Here is a 15445-nt window from a genome sequence, read left to right as displayed (position 1 = left end):
AACTAAGAAGTCTTACGGAGACACATACATTTTTAGAATGCATTAGAATAGAAATTGGTTAAAAGTATACTTTCTGCTTGACGACCAAAACCATTAAAAAAGACCCTTCTCTCTCCTCCATTTATTTACCCGTTTCTTCCTGTTCTTTTGGCTCCTGGGGCTCCTGTATTTTTAATAGTCATTAAGAGTTACTGTATTTTTCTGTCTATAAGACGCCCCCATGTATAAGACTCAGATTTAAGAAAATGGGGGGAGATGTATCCATGTATAAGATGCCCCCTAATTTTTGACCTTATTTTTTTAGGGGGAAACGTAGTCTTATACACAGAAAAATACAGTATTTTTCCCAAAGAAGCTGGCCATGCACACACACAAAAATACAACCTTCTTTACAATTACTAAAGATAAATGAATGCTGTCCTTTGTGTCTGATCACACTCTCTTGCTTGTTTCTCCATTTCAAATGAAGAAAATAGTGGCGGTACCACAGATGCAACCCCACACTTCTTAAGTTAGCGCCTGACTCACTAGTTGAAGGCCAATGGCACACTGAACTGAGACCAAGCACTCCTGAAGCCTGACTACGTGGATGAAACAGTGGTGGGAGCAGTGGCACTGCTTTCAAATTACCCAAATGGCAGCCCTGCCCTTTCTATCTATCACCCTGTCTTGTTTTCTCTTACAGGGCACTCTTATTCTGGAGCCCTTTTGACAAAAGGTGGCACAGAAATATAAACGATAAGCATAATGGGTAAGATATAAATAAGTTCCCTGACCTCAGTTCTATGTTGCTATTCCGTCACATACTTGCTAACCAGATTTGTGGTGCTGTGGGGGAACCCAGTTAATTCACAGTTAATTTCCAATCTGCTCCCAATCTTCCTTCTCTGGACTTCACATCCACTAGGGGTCAGTCACCCTTCTTTGAGTCTGTGCTTCAGTTACATACTGTTAAGTGTGATTTCTTTCAGCAAGGGCATTATTAACAAAGTTTACACCACTGCACAACAAACAATGCACAGGACCAGAAAGCAGGGTACATAAAACTGACTTTTCATGCCGAACTGTATATGCCAACTTCCTACGCTCCAGTAGGTTTGCTTGTTTTCATTACTGCACTGCCAAATCTTTCAGAGCTGTTCTAAATAGGTCGACAAGGTATCACTTTCCAGCTCACTGACCTATCTACTATAACAGCCATTACGGGGGCATGACAGGGGTGGGCTGGGAGGAAGAGAAGCATGACTGCAAGCATAGCCTGGTAAAATACTGGAAACCTTTGCCATCCATCATGAGTGGAAGACGGGTTTTGCTCCTAATAATGAGGAATTCACTTTTACTTGAAGCTGAATTTTCCCTACCACATGCTGTTCAGACACTGTGGGATTCTGGCATACATACAACCTATCTGGAAGATAAACTGCTGCAAAGCTTCATGAAGGAGATATGCCTAGGGAACACTGTTGGATCAGATTCCAACTACAGAAAAGAATGCATCTCCTTCTGTGGCCTGCCTGGGTGGGTTGAGACTAGCTATGAGCTGGACTACTTGCTGCATTTTTTATCAAGTCTCAGGGTGTGTACGCAACATTATTTCCATAGAACCATGAGGGCAGATTCCCACATATTGCTACACCTTATCTGATCCAGGATTAGCAGTAGCTTCAGTAACTCTACAAATATAATGGAGGAGAGGGGGAAATCCCAGCTGCTCTTTTTCCCAATTGCAGTTGCTTCTCCAAGCCCTAAACCAATCAATCAAAGAGCGATGAATTTGACTAGACCAGATTGCAAATATATTTTGGTCTAGTCACATAGCTGTCAACTTACAGATTTGAAAATAAGGGACCAGCGGCCTCGAAAATAAGGGATCAGCAGCCAAAATAAGGGATCAACAATTACTTTGATTGAATACATATTTTGTTGCGTGCAAATGGCTTTAGATACCTATTAGGTCCATAAATGACCATATAGCATATATTCAACACACAAAAAACAGCAACAATTTGTTGTTGACAAAGCACAGCTGGACGTAGAAAGGGCCCCATCACCTTCAGTAGCTTATTTAAGGGGCATCATCAATAAGGGACAGCAGCGGGACATGGCCCTGATATAAGGGACTGTCCCGCCAAATAAGGGACGCTTGACAGCTATGTCTAGTCAACTTCATTATTAAGGGAAACCTCTTGAACAAAGGAGCAGTGCAGAAGGAGAGACTGCCATACATCAATTTTGTTACCTCTAATATATAGCTTACATAGAGAATCAGACTGGTATTCCAACACCATTATATCTGCCTCTGGACAACTTAATGTCTTTTTAATGTCCAAGTTGTACAGGATATCAATAGTGCCCAAATTTCTCATAACTAGGAAGCAACATGTTGCCATTTCTGTGTAGTGTTACGAAGGAAGAGCCACCATGTTCTAAGATGCAGGACTTGTAGCAGAACATCTTGCATGGAGGTGGAAGAGCTAATGAGAAGAGTGGATATTGACCCAGGGACAGCCACCATCCTCAGCCTAACCGAGCTCATGAGCATTGCTAACAAACCAGCTATTTTCTCCAGAACAGAAATAATTTGTTCTTCTTTTATAGACTCTAGATGACACTGATGTCAAAATGCCTCGTTCCAGTGTTTTTTGGCAATATCCCCAATCTTTTGGGGCACCTATCATTGATGAGGATTTCATGCAATGGCAGATGGCCTTTGAAGTCTTTCCCAACTATGATTCTACGATTTCCTGAACTGATCTTTGACTTATTTATTCTGTTAAGCCAGATAAATTGTTGGGGTTTTTTAAACCACAATTATATGCCAGTAGGTACCAAGAACTGAAAGTTCAATTCAGAAATACCATGGCTGATGTGAAAACAATTAAAGGGCTAGGAGTGAGTAAGTGGAATCACTGTTGAGCAAGACTTACTTTCAATTAAAACATACTGAGCAACAGGCTTTGTGGGATTTTTATGGGGAATAAAGCACAATATTGTCATGTGGAACTACTGTTTTAATTCTGCTTCCAGATGATTGTGAAAGACCACTGCCTTGGCAGCACTGAAGTAGCCTAGAGCAGAAACAACCAGACTTCTTGTGAGATCAGCACCACATATACTATACCCTTGATATTTTGGTAATTATTTAAGGGCAATTAAAACTAAAAGTTTGCTGGATAAGACTTTTCTGAGCAGGAGCTTCCATTATGTCTGGGCCCCTATTATTCTCTTCAACATCCCACAGCATAATTATTACTCCATCCAGGAATTCAAAGGGTGCTGTCATATTGCCTGTGGTCCCTGTAAATCCAGAGTTTGGTCATGCAGAGCTCTCTTGGAAGTCAATATTTATCATTTTTATTTATTAATTAATATGCTGAGGAGATCAAATACAGGGCACCCTATTCTTACAGACTTAAGCCATATCTATGTAGCAGAATTCAGGTATACCAAGATGCATAATTACTTTTTCCCTTCTTGCGCTTGCCGCTGCACTTCTTGAAGTCCATCCACTGCCTGGTGAAAATCAAACACTGTACAGCACAGGAGAAGAATCAAAGGAGACAAAAAAACAGTTTGGCTTTCAAGTATCACACACACATTATTTGAGTAGCAAAGAGACCAAGTTAAATAAGCCTTTGTGATTCTCAGTAACATCATTTCTGAGAGTCAAGCAACTGGATTGGATCCAGACATTGGATCCGTGATGTTTATGGAGTGCCTGCTCCAACTGTCTCTGTGTCTACATTTGTTTTGTTACCTTGTTAACATTGTAAGCTATTTATATTTTGGACGATATCTGGGGTTTATTTTCCAGAAACAGCAGCATTAAATGCTAAATACTAAACTGCCAGCAACTTTTAAATGTATCTTAATAAAAAATAATTTCTACTACTGGAAGGTACAGGTAAATGCTCCCTCCTAGTTCTATTAAAATTAATAGGCTTTTGCACCACACTTGGCATTTTAATACTGAAAGTTATTAACAAGAAATTGATGCATATAAAAGGATGTTGTTCTCAATACATAGTACTACTGATATCCAGCAGTTAGTAACTTATGCTAAATATATACATATATATATTTATTAGTATTAATTTTGTTGAATAATGAACTTAATCACAATATTGGCATTCACATAAGGGACTAGTTCAATAGAGGTGCCTGCTGGAGGAAGGGAAGGAGAAGGCAAATTTTGCAGAGCCCATCTCCCCCCTGCAGCTATTCTCGGGCTTCCCCCCTACTTCAAAAACCCGTAACAGGTTTTCAGGGAGCTTCAGGAGCAAGGAGTAATTGGCAAGAATCACCTCCCCACCTCCAGTCAATGAACTCAACTCATGGGAAGTTTTGATCCAACCCCGTACATATTAAGCAGGGGGAGGTGGGTTTTTTTTTAACTCTTAATTATTGCACTGAGCATATTCAAATAGAGATTACTCGCCATCTATGTTATGAAACACAACCTCTCCTCAGTGCAAATAATGGGTTTGGATGGCCAACAAAGATCCTAGAAATGCAAAGTGCCTATAATTTGTTTGTATATAAAGACTTTCTCTACCAGACTGCCACTTACCAATGTGTGCCCTGTCTGATATGATGAGTCTTTTCTCCCAGTCTCTTAAACCTGTCAGAAGAAATGTGGTGCCAGTTAGGTTTCTGCTCCCAAGAGGCTACAACACTGAGATACGAGTTTATTCAGTTGTCCCATCAGTTTAAAATTATTTATTTAAAGAAAAGAAACGCAGACACATCAAATGCAGCAAATACACATGTAATGTATTGTGAGCAAAACCAAAACAAAATCAATATGTGCTCCTTATGGAGTGGTTTTTGTTAAGAGGGCAAAGTTCACATAGTAAGGAGCCCCCAAGATTGTTGGGTTGTTGTTGTTTGTTTTTACACACAGCTCCCTCCACAGCTATATTCAGCTAACTATAGCGCAAAAATACAGCCATGCTCTGGCTTCCAGGAGTGAGTTTTACCTCCTTCCATAGTAGGAGTTGTAAAATGCAAAGAAAGGAAGCAGTTTTGTGTTTGTTTGTTTGAAACATTAATTACTCCTCCTTGCATTCAAGGAACTCAATTTTGTGACAGCATATTTACTCAATTGTGATTTACAAATGAGGATATGGTACATTAAGAGGAGCCTCCTCTGGATATTGCTGCGGCAGGCAATGTGTGGAACAAATTTTAGGAGCTCCTTGCCAGGTGAACATTCCAGCAACTTTCATACAGTTTGTTTATTCACTTGTGATTTGGGTGTCATGTTTAAATAATAGTATGCCTAAAGCATCTTATTATTTGAATGCATGTAGGCTTAGGCATACTATTATTTAACCATGACCTGTAAATTTCCCTGGTAAATGTGAAATTACCTGCAATGAGAAAAATACACTGCTTTTAAAGAAAATCAAAACATTACATACAAACCTTTTTTCTCATTTTTTTCAGCTTCTTCAAATAAGCCTGGCAAATGTATGACTACCCCATTCCCTAAAAAAGACATAGAAATGTGTAATCGTGACAGCAAACCATTAAACAGTCATCTTTCAAAGTAATGCACAAAGCATTAGGGTACTAGCAGTTGTCCTAATGCTTAAGTCAGACCAACTGACAATGGACTGGGTCAAAAACGCTTTCCCAACTCCATTAACTGAAGTAATCAATCAATCAGTCATCATCATCACCACCACCACCACAATACTCTGCCCATCTGGCTGGGTTGCCTCAGCCACTCTGGGTGGCTTAACACATATAAAAACAGAAGATCTGTATCCAGGCATAGGCAGACTCGGCCCTCCAGATGTTTTGGGACTACAACTCCCGTCATCCCTGACCACTGGTCCTGTTAGCTAGGGATGATGGGAGTTGTAGTCCCAAAACATCTGGAGGGCCGAGTTTGCCTATGCCTGATCTGTATCCATTCAATGCATTAACTTGGAATGCTACTGAATGGACCATTCAAACAAGCATACAAGTCCAAACTTAGTAGATCTTCTATAGACTCAGCTCTAAGCAGCTGCTTTGATACGTGAATTCCTATTACTTTTTATAAAGCTGCTAATTAAATTCCAGGAGCAATGGCAATCATGCTGAAGATACAGGAGGATTAGAAATGTGGAGGGATGGGAACAGCTGTTCCTTTTGTTCCGAATAACACTCCCCACCCCCCACCCTGACCAAAAAACCCGCTATGCAATTGCTTCTCTTTGAATCTTCTGGAAATTTCTTATTTTCCATACTAGTGACAGTCAATAGGTCACCTGTGATATCAAAGGAGGGAAGAAAAAGCTGAGTGTTTAATCTTGTCTTACTGTTTAAACTTAACCTGATTCAAGCCGCAGTAGTGGAAACAATGTTATTGCTCACGCAATAAAGAATCCATTTATAGCTGAATTTCCCCAACTTGAATCTCAAGTCTCCAAACAAGACATTTATACTTACCAATTAGAGAAATTGCCTTGGGATTAATTATACCACTAGGGAAGAGGTGAAAATCATATTCCTTCCCATCAACAACCACAGTATGGCCTGCATTATTTCCACCCTGCCAAAACAAATACAAAAAAATGATTACTTAAATAATGTTAACCTGTTTTTGCTATAAGCAAAGAATGCTATTGATTTGGACTGAAAATATGTGTTCATGTTTCTTAATCGCATTCATAATTAACTGAATTTCAGCCTAATTATATTAAGGATTTGAACTGCTATTGTTATTCACTGTTCATCTGCTTCAGAGGGGGTGGGGAGGAGGGTGTCACATGATGGAGATCTGCTAAGACAAAAAAAGAAGAAAAACAGCACCACTGCCCCCCAAGTCACTTTACTTCCACCACTTAGGATTACTCTGTAACTGATTTACTGTAATTCAATATTCGTTTGTTGCCTTTTACTGTACTAAGGTAGGTCACATAAAACAGACTGCAGAGCTTTTCCATCTGCTGCGTTGTTAAGACCAGCTCTGCCAGGCTCCTCCTACAATTGTTATCCACATCAACCATTCCATCAGAGAAAAACTGGACTACATGGCTTCATCAACTCTACTGCAAGAACACTAACTTTTGGCTCCTCTGCTCCTTGAAATCTTTCAGCTGTAGCTGCTAATTGAAACTTAATTTTCGCGAATTTCTTCATTGAGGGGGTCCTAAAAATATATGCTTGGGTGTGAGAAATTCAAATCTGCTATTTTTGTGACTACCGGGCAACATTTAGATTGATAAGTCTACGTAATCTTGCTTTTAGAAAACCAAAGAATATTTATTTTACCTTCTGTAAATGTCAGGTAATGTGCTATACACACACACACACAACTTTACATACACTTTACTTACCAAGCAAAACAAAATTACATTAATGTAACCAAAATATAGTTTCTTGTAAGATTCTCCTCTCTGAAATATATCCATGGACATTTTGCATTTTGACACCATTAGGATCTGGAATGCACTTACTGTAGAAGTGAGTCCAGCTGTTATTACTGAATCTCTCTTATTTATTTACTCTTACTCAGTAACTATACAAAAAAACTATGCGAAGTTTGTTTTTCCTACTCTTCTCTTACAGCTGTTAGCCTTTTCACAAGACACCTTAATTCTAATTAAAGGTGCCTTCTCCATTTCAAATTAGAAACACTTGCAATGCGTATGCACACAATCATCAAGGTGATGTGGGAATAAATGTGACTTTTAAGAGGGAAAAGAGCAAAACATATTTACTGAGCTGTGCAGCATGTGCTTTGTACACAAGTAGCCCAAGAGGTCTTTTTATGATTATGTAGACAAATTTCATAAGATGCCTTAATATTTTCTGTGTCTACAATTATAAAAAAAGACTGCAGTGATTAAAAGTCTAGATTAAAAGGCATTAGACAGTAAAATTGCCTCTGTTCCCTTTCATCAAAATATAGAAATACAGTATTAACACCCCACTCACCCAGGCAAGTTATACAAGGAAGTGAGCTTTGCTATTAACTTGCCTGCAAGTATCATAAATTCAAACAACAAAGAAGATTAAACAAGTATCATCTGAACTTAATTTTCAGTTACTGACTTGATTGTTACCCAGGATAATAAACCTAAGATTTTGATGTGGGCACTGAAAGCCAGCCTTGTTTTCTTACAGAGCTTTGGTAACTTTAAACTTGACCTTCTCATATAATACGGGTGATCCTGGAGCGATTTTATCAGTACCCAAAGGAGAAGCCCAAGTTTAAAATAGCAATGTCACCATGTAGTTTTAAATCCTCCACAGATGTAAGGACTCCCATAAGTGAGGCTCTTTCTTCAGATGCAAACAGATGCCCAGGAGATAGATATCATAAACAAAGAAGCATAAACAAGGTTGCCTCTGAAATGTATTAACGAACAACCATTCTAGTCTTTTGAGATGTAAAAATAAATTAAGATACCCACATTCAAAACCTAAGAAAGAGACTGAAACAAAACCAATCATGAAACTATCATATTCCACTTGGTTAGAGCATGATGCTGATAACACCAAGGTTGCAGGCTCAATCCCCATTAAGGGCCAGCTGCATATTCCTGCATTGCAGGGGGTTGGACTAGATGATCCTCAGGGTCCCTTCTATGATTCTACATATCTGCATCTCCCCTCACTACTCATTTTATTTTCTCTGACTTTCATGCTGTCAGAAGCAAGCTTCCTCAGGACTCATTGGATTTTTGCTTTGTTTTTCTTTGCTTATGTTACTAGACAGGCTGCCTCACTCTGGGTAATGAAAGGGCCAGTTTTAAAGTGGCAGATATTCATAGAATCAGACTGGTCCAACCCCCCCCCCCCCCGCCCCGCCCCGCCGCAATGCAGGAATCTCAGCTAAAGCATCCATGACGGTCATCCAACTCTGCTTAAAATCTTCCAAGGAAGGAGAGTCCACAGCCTCCTGAGGGAGACCGTTCCACCATTTAATGATATTGGGATATCATTAAAAGGATGTCAATAAAGGTTGTTATTTGTATCAAAGGGGATGCACGCATACTCAGAAGGCAGCCTCACTGTGTTCACAAAAGGTTATGTCCAGGTAAATGCATGATTGTGGCTTTAGCTTATTTCACTTAGGAACAGTGCAGTGGGACAGAAACACTCACCTGGCCTCCGATCAGTCACATCACTGCTGCTTACCAGCTGATGCAAGAAGAAGAGCAAGGGGACATGACATTTCTCCCCATCTAATTCCCAGTGAGCAGCAGTGACTGACCTGCAGCCAGGAGAGCACAGCTACCCCACCACTGGCTTATTATTTTTTACCACCGTTGATGGAATCTTTCAAGAAGTTGGAGATGGTGTTTGTAAGTGGTCCATGTTTCACAAGCATACAGTAGACAGGCGAATTAGTATCAGTGTACTGGATGAAGCAAAGATCACCAGTGTTGAAGCAATGATTCTTCAACATCAACTTCGTTGGACTGGTCATGTTGTGCGGATGCCTGATTATAGTCTTCCAAAGCAACTACTCTACTCCGAACTTAAAAATGGTAAGTGTAATGCTGGTGGTCAACAAAAGAGGTTCAAAGACTCTCAAGACAAATCTTTTTTAAAAAAAGTGCGTTGTATAAACACTGAGAACTAGGAAACACAGGCTTGCAGGTGCTCCATTTGGAGAACAGCCTTTACCAAAGGTGCCATGTGTTTTGAAGACGCTCTCAGGACAAAAGGGAGAAATGAGCTAAGAGGAAGGCATGCTTGGCAAATCCACACCGTGATCAACTCCTGCCTGGGAACCAAGGTCCCCACTGTGGAAGGACGTGTGGGTCCAGAATTGGCCTCCACAGTCACTTACAGACTCATTGTTGAAACTGTGTTTATGGAAGACAATCTTACTCAGCTATGAGGGATCGCCAAAGAGAGAGAGAAAGAGAGATTTTTTTTACCACCATGGGTGGTGCTACTTAGATTTTCTGGCACCAAAATGTATCAGATCACCCCAGTAAAACACCAGTGTTGGGCTATATAAATAATTTAACCCATAAGACTTGGGAGTTCAGATTTTGTTTAACACTACATAAAGTATAGACACTTGCCCTCATTCTTAATTTAAAGCTTTCCCCATCACTTGAGAAAATGTATGACAGCATACTAGCTTTCATTTTCATAGATAACTCTGTGGTATTAAAAGCCAGAAATCTGGCTCTGCTCTTAATCCTGTTTTGTATTTTTGTTTTTAAATGCTGACTACCTTTCAAACCTGTAGTTAAAGAGGTATTTATGTGGCAAGATGAAGATTTTTGTTAAAATTATCAACTCACATTTGAGTACTCTTGAGAGGCGAACTGACACAAACCTGTTTGAGAGTAAGCACCAGTGAACTTAGATTTACTGAACTCGGACATATTTCTCAACTCAGAACTGTGCTGTTAAAATGCTTGGGTGTATTAGTGAGACCTCTCATTTTTTATTTCTTAACATTTCTCTTTGACTTCATTCTTCAGTTACCTTCCCACCCCACCCCAACACCTCATTCTGACATGAGGATGTGTTCAACATCTTCCACAGGGAAGACCAATAATATATTCATCTTCTCTCTCCCTTGCCCTTCCATCTAACTGTCCAAGTGCCTCTTATTCAAAGAAATTTTAATTGTTCAGCTTAAAAGAATTCAAGATGCATGTTAATGGACACATTGTTCAGTTGCTTTGCTTGTTTAGCCCAGTTTGTGCTCCTTCTGTTCTCAGTTGGGCAAGACTTTCTCTTTTTAAAGGAAGTATTCTTGCCTTTCATTATTTCCTTGATTTTGCTCATAAAGCAGCTGGCATCCGCTTGAATTTCATAATCTGTGGTATAGATTCTATCTGAGCCTCTACTATTGTGGTTTTAAAGAACCTCCATGAATCCTGAAGATATATTTTCTACTTCCTCTTTCGAGATGAAATGTTTAAGAATGTACCTTAACTTCCTGAGGATTTAATACTGTATGCTAAACAGATGATGACCCAATAAAAGCATTGACTGTACTGAAAAAAGCTCTAAACAAATTGAGAACAATGAAAAGAAAACAAGGAGTGGGAATATTTGGGAGAATATTTTTTAAAAGGAGGTATCAGGGTTAACTGGCGAGTGGGATAAGCTTATGATCAGTAGTTGACTAGACAAGGGATTAGAAAGGATGGAGAAAGGGACAGGATAAAAATGTAAGGAGATGTAGCAAACTAAAGAATATAGACTAGGATGCCAATGAAAGATAAGTTGGGAAGTGTTTACTTACTATAAGATGATGAATGGATGTACTGTATTATGTTTTATGTAATTTGAAAAATGTGTAAAAATAAAGTGGGGGGGGGAGAACTATGAAAAACACAGAGAAATTTAAATTCACTGACGGAAAACAAACTATTTAAAAATTCCACATCATTACTAACAGTTTTACTATGGAAAAACTATCATAAGATTTAAAAGTGAGATCATAAGAGCAAGCTGGATCAGGCCAGTGACCCATCCTGTTCTCACAGTGATCAACCAGATGTTTATAGGAAGCATGCAAGCAGAACCTGAGCTTTTAAAAAATGTAAAGAGATAACCTGAGAGTTCTTGCTATGGTATCAGCTTCCCTCCAGCCTTAATATGAAGCCACTGAGAGTAGACACTAAGGGATTTCAAGCACGGTATAATAAGTATTCATACCCAGCATTATTTCTCAGTTGCATTTGCAACAGGTGTGGCCATGCAAATTCTAGATAAGTGTCTGGATGCTACAGAATGATGCCCAACATACTGAGGCTGAATCTTGATAAGTTGGAGGTCTTGTGGCTAGACAGTCCACCATTCCAGGAGCTGTGCAATTTGGGAAGAGTTGCACTTCCCCTGGAGCAGATGACATGTAGTTTAGGGGTGCTCCTTGATACATCTTTGTCGCTGAAGACACAAGCAGCTGTGTGGCTGGAAGCACCTTTAAGAGCTTCAGGTGGTATGACAGCTGCAACACTTTCTGGACACAGTGACACATGTGTTGATAAACTTAAGAGTGAACTACTGCAGATGTGTTCTATATGGCACTGTTCTTGGTCCAGCTGATACAGGATGTGGTGAACACTAGGTGCCAAGGTTCTTACCACGAACCTGTAACACTGCTCTTAAAAGCAAGGCATTAGCTGTCAATCAGCTTCTTGGCCAGGTTTAAGGTTTCGGTACTAACCTACAAAGCCCTAAACCTAAACAACTTGGGACCACCTCCAATAGGATCTCCCAAAGCTAGGTGAATGGGCACTAAAATGTCAACTGCAATTCACTGTAAACAAGTGCAAAGTGATGCACACTGAAACAAAAAATAAATAAATCCTATATACTGTAATACAGAGTCTGAACTGTCGCCACATGTCATAAAGGTTACTGTAGCCACACAATGCTGCAAAAAGGCAACCAAAATTATCAGGAGTGGAACAACTTCCCCATAAGAAAGGTTACAACATTTGGAACTTTTTAGTTCAGAAAAGAGGTGAACAGGACAGTTATGACAGAAGTGTATAAAATAACTTGTGGCGAGGAGAAAGCAGGTATGTTTTTCTCCCTTTCTCATACTATTAGAATTCAATGAACCTGAATGTTGGAAGGTTTTAGACAGACAGAAGGAAGTATTTCTTAACACAGCGCTCAGAGAAATCCACTGCCACAAGATGAAATAGTTGGCAAAACCAGCTTTAAAAGTGGGGTAGATAAATTAATGGAGCATAAGGCTGTCAATGGTTAGTAGCCATGAAAGCTATATACTAGCTCCACTGTTGGAAGAAAATATGCCTTTGAATAAAAGTTGTTGGGAATCACAAGTGGGAAGAGTGCTGTTCCACTAATTTCTGCTTGTGGGGCTTCCCATAGGTCCAGCCACTGTGCTAGACTTGGTGGGCAAGTAGTCTGACCCAACTACCCTGTTCTTAGGTTACCTAACAGAATGTCTTATCCATACAGACCTGCCCAATCACTAAGTTCTTCTACTGAGCCTTCCCAGGTCATGGCACAACTTGCAGATGTTACCATTGTGGTGGAACAACCTCCTCTCCAAAAGAAAGGAAGACTGCCATTTCAATGCCTGCTAAAGAGCCATCTATTCTCTGAGGCCTTTTCCCTGACCAGTTACGTTGATGATCTTATCTTTTATTTGTACTTCATGGTTTTTGTGAACCACCTTGTGATATGTTATGAAAAGCACTAGACAGATATTTTAAATAAACTGATGAAGTGCTCTGGTTAGTTAGAAAGTATGCCCAGGCAGAAAACAATTAACTGATAGCAACATGATTTTCTCAGAATAATTTCTTTAGTGCCATGGAGAGGACCCATAAATAAATACAGATTTATTTGCATTTAACAAAATTTATAGAACTTCTTAGTGGTTCACATGAAATATTAAAATTATAAATAAATTCCACTTCAAAATGATTCAAAGCATTTAAAAATAAATAAAATTAGTAGTAAAAGGAAGTAAAACATTTCAACAGCGACGTACCTGGATAGGTTTCCTTCAACAAAAAGGTTTTGAGCAGACCTTGAAAAGAGTCCAGCAAAGGCACCTGATGTCAACAGGCAGTGAGTTCTGAAGTGCAGGCACTGCCTACATTTTATTAGATTGATTTCTTACAACTGCAAGACATGTATTTTGTGGTGCCTGTAACAGTGACAGTTCCACAGACCAAAGCAGTCAAGAGTGCATACATGGGGTAAGGCGATCCCGCAAGTAAACTGGCTCCTAGCCGTTAAGGGTTTTATATGCCAACGATAACACCTCGAACCTGGCTGGATGAGGCTCCTGTTCAGAGAGAAGCCACTAGATGATTACTAACTGCAATTGAAAGATGTTCCCAAGTCCCAGAGTGACATTTTCACAAACCCCACAACAAGACCGATAGTGGAAAGAACTGGACAATACACAACTTTCATATATCTGGTTTATTTCACCATTCCTCAAGTGCACACACACACACAGCTCATTTTATCATCACAACCACTCTGTGAAGTAGGCTAGACAGAAAATGTGACTACTCCAATTGGCATAATGGCTATGAACCCCTATCTCCCCAATCCTAAATCTATACTACCGCTGCCACCCTCGCCCGGCTCATTTAGAGTCTTAATATGTGACTGGAGAAGGCAAGCAGAATAAAGAAACACTGCTACCTTCGTCACATTTAGCTTGGCCCATGATAATGCACGGATAGCATACTATGTGTGAGTGTTGGGCTGCACTAGTCACCTTCAGCAACCTTCCCTTGCAGAAGGCCGTCACCTGACACCTGCTGCAAATACCCGCCCCCAGCAGATTCACTACTGTCCAGACACACAGGTTCTGGCACTGAGACCATGCTTGTCTAGATCTCGGGATCTTATGTCATTTATCGCCAAGGGTCAGCTATTTCTATTTGTAGCTCAAGGCGTGCAGGCTTACTTTCCTCTTCCCAAGCGGCATTCAGTCTGCAGCAAGCCACCCTCCTCTGTGCTGTAGCAGCCAGGGAGGACGCAAAGTAAGGTGGGTGGGAAGAAAGTGAAGAAGGAGAAATATGGTGGGGGGGGGGGGGAGAGGAGGGGGAACAATAAGGGTTAATGCACCAAAATCATAGAACTGTAGAGTTGGCAGGGACCCTGAGGATCATCTCCTCCAACCACCTGCAAGGCAGGAATAGACAGCTGTCCCCATGCAGGGAACAAACCTGCAACCTCGGCGTGAACATCACCACGCTCTAACCAACTCCAAAATAAAATAATAATAATAATAATAATTCTTTGTTGGCATCCATCTGTCTCAAGAGACAATGGAAGAATGCACCATCTGGGGTAAGGTCAAACCACTGGAGAGTTACAGCAGCTAATAATATTAGTAACTGTAAATAAGTGGAAAGGAAGAGGAAATGAGAGCAGGAATATGACCCAGGTTAAAATCTCAACGCAGCCATGAAACTCAGTCAGTGGCCGTGACCTTGGGCCAGTCGTGCTTCTCTCAGCCTAGCCTACACCGCAGGGTTGCTGTGGGGATAAAGAGAGGGTGGAAACCCCGGGGAAAGGCTAGAGTCTTGAAAGGGAGAATGGAAGGATTTGAAACGGCGGCAACTACCATCGCCACCATATAAGCCACTTATAAGCGGGACAGGATAGAAAGGTCACAAATGCAAGAGCAACAGAAAAAGCGGCAGCGAGTCTTTCATGGCTGAAGTGCCACCACCCACCTGGCACCTGCAGACGACGTCGGCCTCCGTGGCCAGCAGGTCCACCACCTTGCCTTTGCCTTCGTCCCCCCACTGCGAGCCCAGCACCACCGTCACCCGGTTGCCGCCCGGCTCGCTCCGCAGCCGCTTCAGGCCACCGGCGCCGGCTGGGTGAGGGGCGCGGTCATTGGACGCGGCCGTCGCCGCCCGGGTGCCCGACATGACGCTGGCTGGACGGCTCTGTCGGCGGCCTGAGAGAAATTCCTTCTGCTCGCACGAGCCCAACTCGAATGCCCGTTCGCCCG

General features: G+C 40.9%; 1 protein-coding gene across 1 annotated transcript in view; it reads right to left on the bottom strand.

The window, feature by feature from the left end:
- ADSS1 (adenylosuccinate synthase 1) overlaps positions 1-15445 on the bottom strand; it is a 27068-nt gene extending 11623 nt beyond the window's left edge. The window contains exons 1-5 of the mRNA XM_028747836.2: positions 15162-15445; positions 6442-6544; positions 5428-5490; positions 4571-4621; positions 3464-3530 (exon numbers count right to left, since the gene is read on the bottom strand). Coding sequence (XP_028603669.1) covers positions 3464-3530; positions 4571-4621; positions 5428-5490; positions 6442-6544; positions 15162-15362 — 485 coding nt within the window. The 5' untranslated portion in view covers positions 15363-15445. The remainder of the gene's footprint in view (positions 1-3463; positions 3531-4570; positions 4622-5427; positions 5491-6441; positions 6545-15161) is intronic.

This window comes from Podarcis muralis, chromosome 1 (assembly GCF_964188315.1).
Source record: "Podarcis muralis chromosome 1, rPodMur119.hap1.1, whole genome shotgun sequence".
NCBI classification, from domain to species: domain Eukaryota; kingdom Metazoa; phylum Chordata; class Lepidosauria; order Squamata; family Lacertidae; genus Podarcis; species Podarcis muralis.
Note: the sequence above shows the minus strand (reverse complement) of the source record. Positions and strands in the feature narration are given on the sequence as shown.